Below are 13,939 nucleotides of genomic sequence, written 5' to 3'. Positions count from 1 at the left end.
CACCTCAAGTTTACAAAAAAAAAAAAAATTGGCATTAAAGCATAAAAATGCAAATTAATGAAAACAAAATCACACAATTGTATTTGATACAGGAAATTCTGTTCACAAATCAAGCTTGCTTCTCAGTCCTACAGGATCCATAGAAACCTGGCTTTTAGGGAAAACTGAATAATAAAAATAAATCTGTTTTCATTTAAATAATTTTAATACTGATATTTGTCCTTATTTGGTTTTCTTTCAAAATGCAGAGCCCTGTTAAAAAGCGTTATTTAGCACTTAGGACTGGGAACAGTTGAATAACTCAACAATTTCCCATTATGAAACTATTTAAAATGTACAATCTTGGAATATCCCAAGGAGACACTATGGAGCCAAATTCTCCTTTTCAGTGCCAGACTATATAACAAGGAGAATGTCCACAAATTGCTATTTGTGAGGTTCAGATTGGATCTGAGAAACAGTTTCTAACCAGGAGGCCAGTGCAGAACTGGAAAAGCTTATCCAGAAGGGCTGAGGAGTCTTGGTACCCCACTAGACAGGGGTACAGCTGAGCTGATCCAGTGCTGGACACAGCCTTGTTATAAGCAGGAGCTTGGTCTGGGTAAAGGATCCCTTCTAATCAGTATTTCTGTGGCTCCATAGAACATCTTAGTGCAGTTTGGGGGGAAGCAAAAAAAAAAAAAAAAAAAAAAAAAAAAGGAAAACAAGGAAAATTACATGAATTGAACTAGCTCTTCTAACCAGTGGAAATGCTCAAAGCCCTGGCCATTTAGAAAGCAGAGACAGAGTTAGTACCTACAGTGCAAGGGATAATTAAGATTCTGAGACTGGCATTTATGGCAGCCTTCAGTCTGCTCAGAAAGCCAACACATCAAATTCATAAATGAGACAATGAATCCCACCTGAGCTTCTAAAAGATAAATCTTTTATTTTAAATTGGTAACAAAGATCATGCTACCCAAAACATTCATGGTTGAGTTTTGCTCACAAGGTGGTTTCTGAAATGATGCTGTTAACCAGGAAAACCACAGCAGACAAATATTTATGTAAAGACTGCATGAGTAATGATCATATGGAAATAACTCCGTGATAAATGAAAATAGTTTTAAAAGGAATGCTATTATAAAGACAATATATTTTCTGTGTGTAGTTTTAGAATTAAACTGCCCTGGTAGCCAGCATGTTATAAAATTTTATCAATTATACCCTCAAAGAGAACTTACTGGTTTTCTTCCATGGTTTGTTTTTCCCTAGTCTGTAGTATTTTATAAAATAATTTATGTATGTCTACAAGACCAGGCTAGTTTTGCCTACTCTAAGCAATAGGTCTCTAGTGTCTTTGCTTTGACTTATAAACCATGTGGAGTTTGTGTAGCCCAAGGCTGAGAAAACGTAAATCCCCCTGACCAAATACAGGTCCTGTCCCAGCTGAGCAGCTATGAGCAATCCAGTCCCTTTCAAGGCAAAGATGAAGATTGATGTAGGTGGTTTGTTTGACATTTCCCTGCATTGTAGAAACTGGGAAAATGCCAAGGTGTCTAGCACACATTTATGTGCAGAAGGTAGATGAAGGTCAGTGTCTTTGCAGGCACGTAAGGACGGGGCTCAGAACTAAAAGGAACATTTCCCTACTGTGTGCAATTAGCCTGGAACAACCTCTTGCAAAACCACACTTAATTAATGTTCTCAAGCAATTGCCACCATGATGGGAATGCCACAAGCCTGTGGGAACAGAGTACTAATATACTCACACTCATTTTTTCCTTCGGCCTTCATTCTGCTTGTTTGATTTCACTCCCAACTGCAAGTTTCCCAGATCAAGAGCCATGGCTGTGTATGATGGCTCCTGGTTAACTAAAAGCACATCTACAGTGCCAAATACTCCGCTTCCAGGACTCGTTCCTGGAACCTCACTCATCCACACTGGATAACCATTCATGTCTCAAGCTGTGCCTATGTTTGGATCAGCAAGACTCATTCATAATGAATCTCCCAGTGGTACCCACTTACGGTGCTTTGGTGTGAGTTGTGGTATGGTCTTGGGCAATGTGGATACTTTTCAAATCAAGTGAAAAATATGGTACAGGGCCACATTTAGTCCAGGAGAACAAAGTAAAGTTTTTCTGAAGTAAACATTTTCCTCTTGCACAACAGATATAATAAGGATGTCATTCTCAACATCAAAAATTTCCCTCTGCAGACACATTTCTGTTGCTCTACACAAGTGCCTAATGTAGGTGTAGCCCAAATTAATGGCTTTTTTTTTTCCTGAAATGAAGTCCAAATATTTCTTAAATCCCTTTTAGAATGACATCTAGAAGGCAGACTGAGTATTCTGCAATTTGCAGTCACTCAACACTTTACTAGGGGGCCTTGTTACAGTCTTCAGTCCTTGCACATGCCATCATACCCCAGCAGAAATCAGCAACCTGTAGCCTTAGTTTGAAGTTATAAAAGCATTATTCTAATGAATTAACAGTATATATTTTGTATATATTATTTTTCTCTTAACTGAGAAAAAAATGCAGGAAAGTGATGTGCTGTAGCCCCAGAGGTGAATGGTGTGGATTGCATAGTGTTGCACAAAACCCAATGTTCTTGAGAAATTAGTCCTGGGTAACGTGAATGTGAATTATTCCACACCATATGTCCTACAGATCACCCTTCTGTTTAGCTGTATCAACAGTGGTTATTTTTTTTGTGGTTATTTTTTTTATGGTTTTTGTAGAATTTTTTTCTTAAAATTCTTAAAGTTTCACTGTAATAAAGCAAAACAAAATAGTAGCATTCAGTGAATTTTCAAGTCGCAAAATATACAGCCTTGAAATCTTTGTAAATGTTACTGACAGTTTTTTAAATGCTTTTACTGACATGGGAAAAAGTTTCCCATTTTTCGAATTACGAGGTTTTTATTTCTGAAAATATCTCTTCTGTCTGAAATGTACAAATAAGAAATGAGCTTCTTTTGTAAATGTTTTGTAAAAGTTGTACTTGAATTGACAAACTTCACAATTTTTGAAAACTTTACTCCTGGACTAGTAATGGTTGTTGCTTAAATGACCTAAAACTCCAATATACATATTTGATTATTGTTGTTCTTTTTCAACATTACCTACAGTTAATCTGGTGGAAAATGAAGTATAGTTAAATTACATTTCGAATAAATTTGTGATCTGTGGGGTCCATGAGTTTATGAAATTTTTGATTTTCTCTCTGTCTCTCTTTTGATTTCAGGTTATCATTATAACGACCTTGTATCCCCACAGTACCTGAATCTGATAGCAAATCTCTCAGGCTGCACAGCTCACCGACGAGTGAACAACTGCTCAGATATGTGCTTCCACCAGAAGTACAGGACACACGATGGAACATGCAACAACCTTCAGCATCCCATGTGGGGTGCTTCTCTGACAGCCTTCGAACGTCTGTTGAAGTCAGTCTACGAAAATGGATTTAATTTGCCTCGGGGCATTGAACCCAGGAGGCTCTCTAATGGCTACGCGCTCCCAATGCCTCGCTTGGTTTCCACTACTCTGATCGGAACAGAAACAATAACTCCAGATGACCAGTACACTCACATGCTCATGCAGTGGGGTCAGTTTCTTGACCATGACCTGGACCTCACCGTGGCTGCCCTAAGTGAGGCCAGGTTTTCAGATGGTCAGCATTGCAGCTCGGTTTGTACCAATGATCCCCCGTGCTTTTCGATCATGATACCGCCAAACGATCCCAGAGTTCGGAATGGTGCCCGCTGCATGTTTTTCGTACGCTCCAGCCCGGTTTGTGGCAGCGGGATGACGTCCCTCCTGATGAATTCTGTGTACCCACGAGAACAGATCAACCAGCTGACTTCATACATAGATGCATCCAATGTGTATGGCAGTTCAGACCATGAAGCACTAGAAATCAGAGACTTGGCGAGTCAAAGGGGTCTTTTGAGACAGGGCATCGTACAGAGATCTGGCAAGCCCCTTCTTCCATTTGCTACTGGGCCACCAACAGAATGTATGAGAGATGAAAATGAGAGCCCAATTCCCTGCTTTTTAGCCGGTGATCAGCGTTCTAATGAACAGCTGGGTCTTACCAGTATCCACACCTTGTGGTTCAGAGAACACAACAGAATTGCCACAGAGCTACTGAAACTCAATCCACACTGGGATGGTGACACAATATATCACGAAACACGCAAAATTGTTGGTGCAGAAATGCAACACATAACTTTTAGCCACTGGCTACCTAAGATCTTTGGAGAGGTAGGCATGAAGATGCTTGGAGAATATAAGGGTTATGATCCTAGTGTTAATTCTGGAATAACTAATGAGTTTGCAACTGCCGCTTTTAGGTTTGGTCACACACTCATTAATGCTTTTCTGTATCGACTGGATGAAAACTTTGAACCTATTCCACAAGGCCATCTACCTCTTCATAAGGCATTCTTCTCTCCATTTCGGATTGTAAATGAAGGAGGCATTGATCCACTTCTAAGGGGATTGTTTGGTGTTGCTGGTAAGATGCGTGTCCCATCACAATTACTCAATACAGAATTAACAGAAAGACTCTTCTCCATGGCACGTACTGTGGCTTTAGATCTGGCAGCTATGAATATTCAGAGAGGCAGAGATCATGGAATTCCTCCCTACCATGATTTTAGAGTTTACTGTAATCTTTCTTCAGCTCAGACTTTTGAAGATCTGAAAAATGAAATTAAGAATCCTGAAATCAGGGAGAAACTTAGCAGGTGAGCCTGAGGTGAAGAAAACCAATAAATCATCTAAATGTGCATGCAAAATTATTTGCTAAATGTCTTATCTAGAAGCAGTAAAGGTTTTGGGGTTTTTTAAGAACTTCTTTCTGTACCAGAAAATAGATGCAGAAAATTCCCACGTGCAGATGATTTCTCTACTTTTACATTTCTATGAACAATAAGTGAATATATACAGTATGTGTTTGTGAAATTATCAGTTTTAAATGTCTGGTGTTATAAATGCTGTTAAGTGTCAATGTTATTTCAGTGTAAGGTCATACTTAGCACCAGTCTCATGGAAGTATTTACATGTTCAGTTCGATCCAACCCACACACTAAAATAAACAGGAATTTCATTCACTGTATTTTCATATGGATGCCCTTCGCTACCAGTAATTTGTTCTTCTTTAGAGCACTGGTATTTGAAAATAAGTCTCCAGTTACCTGCTACCCCTAGCTTATCTACACAAAATCAAGCTATTAATTTCAGTTATGGTAAAAGAAAAAGTGTGTAGACAGGCACAAAAGCTGTTTAAAAAAGAAACTGTTCCAAGAAATCAGGAAAAAGTTACTAAGAGAAAGAAAATTGTGGGGTAGACCTTCAGACCACTGTGATGTTACTCATATATGAAACCTGCATTGCAGGATTTCTTGCATGTACACCCACAGGTTGTTCACAAAAGATGTACCATTGTCACTGTCATTTTTACTGTGAATTGTTCATAGCTCTTACCCTTAGTTTTACAACTTGCTGCTTCTTTTGTTAATGTAAAATATTTTATATTAAATATTTGTGTTTTCTGTTTGTAGGTTGTATGGTTCCCCACTGAACATAGATCTATTTCCCGCTCTAATGGTAGAAGACTTAATTCCAGGGAGCCGACTGGGGCCAACATTGATGTGTCTGCTAAGCACACAGTTTAGGCGTATTCGGGATGGAGACAGGTACATTAAAATAATTTTAAATTAAAGTTGCTTAATATGAGCCTCATGGTCTTGTTTCTAAATCACACTGCATTATATTTTCATTTATGATTTCAATATATAATTGAACAGATGAAGAATACAGGTTTAAAACATTGTAAGTAGCTATGATAATTTATTTTTTAAACCTGTTACTTTTTATGGGGAATATGTCATACTTCATCTCTGAAAAGAACAGCAGCCAACATATGCTGAGTTTCCTTTTACTGGTTATTCAAGTCACTTACCTTTCTGAAAAGTAAATGTTATTCATCTCTTTTCATTTTTTTAAAATTTTATTAGCAAAGGAGTTGTGGTAGGGACACTTTCACCATCTCTGTTACTTACGCATAGGTTGGAAAATTATCACTCTGCACACATAAGCATTATAGGTATTTCAATGTCAGCAGTCTGTACCAAAAGTGTTAAAAGCAGACAAGTTATCCCAAAGAGCACAATTTTATAATTGTTTTTAAATTACTTTTTATGCACATTATGAGCTGTTTTTCAGTACCTGAAAGCTTTTATTACAGCAGTGAGATCTCCTTTGCATACTTTCAGCTCACTTGTTCAGAAGCTGAAGATCAGCATTTCCCTCATTTTAGCATGATGTGTGACCTAGAACCCTGTTTTTGCATTAAATGAGAGTAGAAAGACTGACACTAGTGTTTCTCATCCTAGCGAAAAGGAAACAGGAAGAATTAGGAAATTAGATACTTTATCAAATGTTATTTGCTTTATGTAGTTATAGAATAACTAAGTATAAAGGCTTTTTTTGTATCTATGGTAAATAACACGTCTTTTTGTAAGGTTTTGTAAAAAAAAATTTCTTGCATAAAATATGCTGAAAAATTAAGTTGTGAAACTGTTGGATACAGTGTAAAGATGAGATCAGGATTTATGGAATAATTAATTTCATTCTGAATACAGTATTGCAACACCTCTGAAAAACAGCATGTTTTGTTTTGGTTTGTTTGTTTTTCACTATCAAACTTGTTTTTTCTGTGAGATTACAGGTTATGGTATGAGAACCCAGGTGTGTTCACACCTGCTCAGCTCACTCAGATCAAGCAGACATCTCTTGCCAGAGTTTTGTGTGACAATGGTGACAACATAACCAGGGTGCAACATGATGTCTTTAAGGTAGCAGAATTCCCACATGGATATAGTAGCTGTGAAGACATTCCTAAACTGGACCTCAGGATGTGGCAAGATTGCTGTGAAGGTCTGTATGGAGGTAGATTTGGGCATATTAATGTGCACTTAATTTAGTGTCTGTTCATCTTATATTAGAAGATATTTGCCCATTTTTCAGTTTTTGTTAAGGTGTTACAAACTCAAATCTAGAGCACAACCACCTTTACGTGAATGATCATTCCATTATATATTAAATAGGCACATTCTGAACATAGCATAGATTTGAGCATTGCGTGGCCAAGATCACTCTTTTCCTGTTTTCTTCCTTTCATGGAAAAATACTCTTTCTTGATCATTGACACCTCCTTCAAAAGTTAGAGCAGTGGGGTAATTTTTTTTCTTCAGAAATAAACTTTTTTTTTTTTTTTCCTTCAGAAATAAGGTTTACATAACTCAGGGAAGCACAGAACACTGCGAATCCCATGTTGCATGGTAGCCTGTATGTTGTCTTCCATCTCAGATACAGATTTTTTTTGCATGGCCTCTTTTTAGCTATTGTCACATCAGGTTTCACCACATCTGAAACATAATAAGAAGAACCTTTCCCAAGAGAATCTTCTGAATCATGTGTATTTACAGAATGGGTGGATTTCCGGTAGCATCAACAACAAAATAATTCAGAGTACATTGGCCCCTCTTTATTGAGGTCTCCTTGACAGTGTTATCCTTTTCTTTTGATAAAACTCAAATGGTATGCATTGGTTGAAAAACCATATTCAAGAGTTTTGGGAACTTCTCTGTGGAGCCCTGATTATCTAGGAAATACTATCAAACAAATTGCTTACTGAAAAAAAGTCCTCTTATTAGATCATCAGCTTATAATCATTAAAGTCTTGCAATTTTATAATCCTACAATTATGTTATGAGTGTCTCTTTCAATACCAGGATATTGCAAAGTTCCTGGTGAAATGTATCTAGATCTCACTTCATCATCTTTTCAACTGCTGTTTCTCTTGAGTTTACTACTGTTAAGTATGCTGTTCAATATTCTGTCAAAAGATATGTATGAATAAAGAAGTGGTGGATTGTGATTCTGACAGACTCTTCCACTGGTTCTCATGTAAATGGTGAGATAGCATTGCCCCAAATGACAGAGTCCTTTAATGATATAGCTCAGAATCTAAATCAGTATTTAAAGGGTAAAGTGATGGAGGACATATCCCATCAAGCTGGTACAGAGAGAGTAAATACTGAGGAAGGATTCTAACTAGTGTGACCTTATGATGAGAACATCCTCAGGTATCATTAGAACTGAAAAAAATAGATAAAATGCACTATTCAAAGATGTTGCACAGTTTAGCTTTTAAACTGACTGCTGTATTCTCTTGTCCAGTAAACATCTCTTTAAGTAATAGACCACTGTTGAAGAAAATTCCCCCTTGGAAAATTTGGTTGAAAACATCAGTTACCTTTATGAGACAAGGAGTAATAAATGCTTCAGTTTTCAATGAGATCTTGAACAACTTCCCCCAGATATAATTTCTTTCTGGTATAATTCTAATTTTTACTGGTTTTTTTAAGATTTTAAAACAATAGTTGCCGGGTTTGTAATTCCCAAATAGATTATAATAGCTCATAAAACTCTAGGTATGGTTGACACATTGTAATTTTACTATAAAGTCTTCCAGAATCTCTTCAAAATAGCCCTTACATATGCCAGAAGCATTGACAGGAAATCAATTATCACTGCTTTACGATAAGCAAATAAATCATATTCTATTAGTTGAGGGAAATTTCACTTTGCCACGGTTCATGAAGCTTGACAGTCTCACAAATACATTCATTATATCGATTTGGAAATATTGTAAAGCTGCTCTGAGAAATTATGTGTTGATTCTCTAAATATTATGTTATCATTGAGCCTTCTAGAGCAGATGTTATCTTTGGAAAGTCTTTAGAGTATGCAGCCATTCAACAGCCTAGCTTGTATTTTCATTCAAGAATGTTACAGCCAGGTTACTACTGGATGCAATACGATTAGACAATTGCCAAGAAAAAGAAAGGGTAAATAACTAATGTTCTTTTAAAAATTTCCTATATGTATTCCCTTCTTCTGAACTCCTTTGAAGTCTGTGCAGAGGTCAATGAAGAAGGAATGAAGTACGCATGGCTTGAACTGCTTTCTTGCACGGATGAGTAGGTGTGACATTTTCTGTGGAAATCCAGGTTTAAGCAATTAAACTAAAAAAAGAATTTCATACTATGACAGTAGGGACTCACAACTACTCTGCTGCAGTGGAGGAGGCCATACACAGCACATTCAGGAGCTGCATTTCCTTTAAGTTAATACATTGTGGGTTTTTTTTTCTTTGAATTTGTTATTAAAAGAAAAAAAACCCAAAATATTTCTCCACATTTCAAAGCTTTCTGATTATTTTATAATTAAAATTTTCCTAAGTTAAGTTTACTTTTCCATATGAAGAACAGAAAAATGTCTTAGTTGCAAAAAGGTACTTCTTAGATTTCTTGAGGAATTTATTTTTTATAAAGCAGAGCATTATTCCTTTTTATAATAGCAATACCAGATTATCTTTAGATTTCAGTTAATTGAACATACAACAGTGCACTGAGGTACACATTTTTTTCTTCTTGTTTATTTTATTTTCTACCTTTCTTTCTTTTGTTAGAGATAAGTAATTGCTACAGATTTACTGCAGGTTTTCACTTGAGAGAAAAAGCAACCAAGTTCAAATTTTCCACACAAGAGACTTTGGTGTTTTTTTCAGGCTCTAGTGGAAAAAAAAAAATAATTAAAAAATAGTTTTAGTACTCAGTGCGTGCTTCCATGTATCTGAGTTCTGAGCCCAAAACCTCTCTTCCTTACCTTACTGCTATGGTTATGCTAGATATTTTTGTGAGTCGAATTATGTTTAAAAAAATTACTAGAAATTAGGTACAAAGACATATTGGCTCAAATGGAATAATGGTTTTACTCCAAATATATAAATAGGAAATATTTTCCCCTATGAGTGTTTAGAAGCTTCACACTTGGTTTTTTTGTTAAGTTGAAATGAAAAAATTTGTAGGCTTTTTGCTTTATGTCTATGGAAGAAGTGATTCAGACAAGATGCAAGTTGTCTGCATGAACATAAACTGATTCAAGCTGATTTTTCTTATCTGATTCCCAGTTAGCAACCAATGTACCTCCAGTATCAGATATTTTTCTTTTCTTGTTTAATTCAGGACAACAGCTTTATACAAATTATGATTAAACATGTTTAAATTCCACTGAATTTCGGCAGAAGAGTGAAGACTCACTGTTAACCTGAGTGCATTTACACATGGTCTTCCAGCAGGGTGGACATGTATTTATTAACTCCTGCATTTTAAGACGAGACCAACATGGCATGTATTACTTCTGTACTGACTGCTTTAATCTCTTTGATTTAAGCTTCTAGAAATGCTTCTAGAAAGACATCATCTATTGTTTTAACAATTGTACTTATTCACTAGGAGATGCAGTCCTAGTGCATCTACTACATTTTATTATGAGCTTTGAATTATGCCCTTTCATCGTCAGTGAAAATACTAAGCAACACTGGGATAAGCACTAAATGCTGTTGAAGACTAATATTTTAACATGCTGTCTCAGTGTGAAAATTCAAGATCTTTTGTGACAATGGAAATGGCTTACAAAGTGCTTTCCAAAATACCAAAATGATACAGTTTATGCCTGAACATTAGCTTCTAGCATGTCATGTTTATTTTAGTTTTCTACATTCAAATGTAACTTTTTATGTTTATATTTACATTTAAAGACAGTGTCTGTGAGCTTAGTGACTATTCAGACTCTGCCAAGCTAATAAAATAAAGTTCCATGATCTGTAAATTTAAGGACTTCATGACTTTTTCTTGCAATAGAAGTACATTTCATATAGTCTAGCATTTCTGTAAGATTACACATTTTATTAAAAGTATCAGTATTTTTATTTTATCCAAAACAGAAATATTTTACCCCTTCCAGATCAGTAAAATACAGTTGTAATTGATAAACATAAATAAAGAGTCTAAATCTTTGATATTGCTTCATCTTTTCTGCCAGGGGTCTCATTTGCCATCTCTAGTCAAAAGTGACAGGGAAGCAACAGTCTGTCATTCACTGTGTTTAGACCCAGACTCCTGAATGAGTCCTCAAGTCTCAGTTCCCAGCCTGCTCAAGTCCTGCTGCAGGCAGGAGAGAAAGAGATGCCTTGAGAAGACAACATCTTGTGGTGTCTTTCTATGCCAATTTCCACTGACTGTAAAGGAAACGTGGGAAGGCATCCTATTGAATGTGCCTTGGTGATTTCTGCAAAATTAGGCAGCTGGAGGATTCTCTAGCACATGGTTTAGTGTGCATGGTGGCACTGAGTTCATGGTTGGACTTGGCGATCCTAGAGCTCTTTCCCAGTCTTCATGATTCTGTGGTTCTGTGGTTACTGCCTTTCTTAGACACTGATACCTTCACAATCTAATTAATAAGTCAGTTCTTAGCAACATTCTTTTTCAAATTTCCAAATATCTGTGGATTTTCAGTCTGTCTGAATATATATTTTTTCACTGATCATTGATAATTATATTCCTAAAGATGCATGGATTTTACCTGAAAATCTTCCTAACTAGATCTGTTAAATTTTTTGGCTGGTGTGGTTGGATTTGATTTGGTGTCAACCTCATGGTTTTCCTTTATCTTCCTGCAGGCCATCCAAAACCTATTCAGATCATGAAGACATGTTTTTGAATTACTTTAGGCTATCATTATCCATATCTTAAAAATTTATGTAGTCATGTTCTAGAAGTTATCTGGATTTCTTCCAAATTATGTCTGAGCTTTCTGGTTTTGGTAACATCAGTGAGCTTTGAGGTCAAATACAGAGAACGTCTTTCACATTAGAATTCCCTGGTGTGTCAGTGGGGAGGTTACAGTCTGAGTCGTCACTATTTTCTACCTCCTATACCATCATTTTTGTCCAGATGTTTAAATAATGTTTATACAAAGTGGATTTGTATAAACAAACAGTGGATTACTGGCAGATTTTAGATCAAGGTATTACATTTTTTTGTTGCTATTTAATTTATTATTTTTGGAAAAATCTTACTCAACAGAAGAAATTAAGAGGTGCAGTGTCATGGGGAGGGATGTGACCTATTAAGCAACAACAAAATTATTTATTTTGAGTTAGGGCTTCATTTGGAATGGAAAGTCTTTTCCTATATTGTGTAATCTTTGAGTAGCTGCTTTGTGAAAACATCTACTCATAAAAACATTTTGACATTTCAGACATTTTCAGTGTTTCATCTCCCTTTTTTTGCTCCCATGGCTCCACTGTAATTCACTACAATAAATCTCAGAGAACTGAAGTATTACGAAATAGAAACCATAGTTACATTATGTATGTACTTTTCTACACAGTCCCTTAGTTTCTCAAGTTTGGTTGTTTTTTTTTTTTAACCTGCTCTTAGATTAATTCTCCTTAACCTAGATTTTGAGAGGTGTTTCAGTGGGAATTGAGAGACCTCTATACTTACAAATGTCAGGGTTTTTTTTTTGTAGGCAATTTGCCTTGTAGGTAGATTTTCAAAACCTTGAGGGAAAAAAAAGGGATTTTCTGAAGATGTGATAATGTCTTCCATACCCAAATAGATTTTCTTGACACTTGCAGTGTAACAGTATCTGGTTTCTGCAAGAAAACATTGTCAGTCAGAAACATTCTTAGATTGCTTTGAGACACTTGAAACCAAGAATGAACAAAAGTAGTTCATTTGCTAAGGTGATATATTTGAATCTTTAAATAATACAGAAATATCAGGTCTGTGTACTCAAAGCTGCCACTGAATATATGATTCTCATATTTACCAGGGATTTTAGACCTTTGTTTCTATAAATCAGCCTAAAAATAAAAAAAATCAAACAAAAAAACCACCAAACCACCAAAACCAAAAAGGACCATTGTATTATTGTAACAAAACAAAACAAAACAAAAAAAAACAAAACAAAAAGAAATCTATATCATGTGAGATGACCTAAGCAATAATTAAATAAAGGACAGCAGAAACTTTTCACAAATTGCTTCCATAAGACTCTAGAATTTCTGTGATATTCAGGAAAACTTTAAGCAACTTTAAGCTTTTAGAAAAAAATTTTTCTGAGCAGAACTTGTTCTTTCTCCAGTGGCCCTTCAGATTGTGACCCATTTTCTGACCATACTAAATACAGAAATGTCTAAGAGTGATCAAAAATGCCTTCATGCCAATCATCTTGCAGACATAGCAGTCTGTTCCTATCTGAAAGAGCTTAATTTCTGAGTGTGCAGCAGGAAGATTGTGTGAGGAACAGTAGAACACAAAAGAAGAATGAACAACATGTTGACAGTAAATATAATCTAGATTTTTGGTGATGCTGTTGTTATAGGAGAAAGGTAATAAATCGGCTTAAGAATGGGACAAGCTGTGAGAAAAGAGGAGGAAAGGATGGGTAGGGTTCAAGAATGATGTGTAGGTATTGATTTTGAACTGAAAATCAGTCAGTACTTTTGTTATTTTTGGTCTGGTCAGTCTTTTGTTTTCCTCTATCTAAATTGATGTAAAGCCATTCACAGATTAACTTTTTCCTAACAGGTAAATTGCAATAATTTAAGTAAAAGTCCAATACAATTAAAAGTAGTCCAAGATCCTTATTTTTGTATAATCACAGAGCAACTTTATATATATTTCTCAAGTTGTTCAGTTTAACTGTATTTTTAGGGTCTTTTATTTAATAGAAAATTCTGCAATGGTTTGTGCTAAGACCTTAGGTATTGGATCTATCTACTTCTAAATTCCAGAGGAATATATTATTAAATAGATTTGTTCTGGTACATGTTAAGAGAAAAATTGGGGGAAATCGCTTCTTCTCCTCTTCAGTTTCCTTCATGGCTCTTTTTGCTAATACCAGACTCAGCTGGTATACGTCCATGGGATTCTGTATTTCATCTTTCCTTTCTGTTTTCTTAGTAGATTCTTTGCTTCTAACTGCTGAACATGCTATTGGTTCCTGCTGCAGCTTGGCCAATTTCA

The 13,939-nt window shown here is 35.8% G+C and overlaps 1 protein-coding gene across 9 annotated transcripts in view; it reads left to right on the top strand.

Moving 5' to 3' along the window:
• Positions 1 to 13,939, top strand: part of PXDN (peroxidasin) — a 104,050-nt gene that overhangs the window by 58,797 nt on the left and 31,314 nt on the right. For 7 of the 9 annotated variants that reach the window (XR_011725404.1, XR_011725403.1, XR_011725402.1 and 4 more), the window contains 3 exons: positions 3,235 to 4,738; positions 5,555 to 5,689; positions 6,724 to 6,932. Coding sequence is in view for 4 of the 9 variants with exons in the window: in XM_071741827.1 (XP_071597928.1) it covers positions 3,235 to 4,738; positions 5,555 to 5,689; positions 6,724 to 6,932 (1,848 nt within the window). In the remaining 5 variants the exon portion in view is untranslated. Of the gene's footprint in view, positions 1 to 3,234; positions 4,739 to 5,554; positions 5,690 to 6,723; positions 6,933 to 10,087; positions 10,238 to 13,939 lie in introns of those variants that run through there. The other 2 variants (XM_071741828.1, XR_011725406.1) reach the window with 2 other exon arrangements.

This window comes from Heliangelus exortis, chromosome 3 (assembly GCF_036169615.1).
Source record: "Heliangelus exortis chromosome 3, bHelExo1.hap1, whole genome shotgun sequence".
Taxonomy (NCBI): Eukaryota; Metazoa; Chordata; class Aves; order Apodiformes; family Trochilidae; genus Heliangelus; species Heliangelus exortis.
Note: the sequence above shows the minus strand (reverse complement) of the source record. Positions and strands in the feature narration are given on the sequence as shown.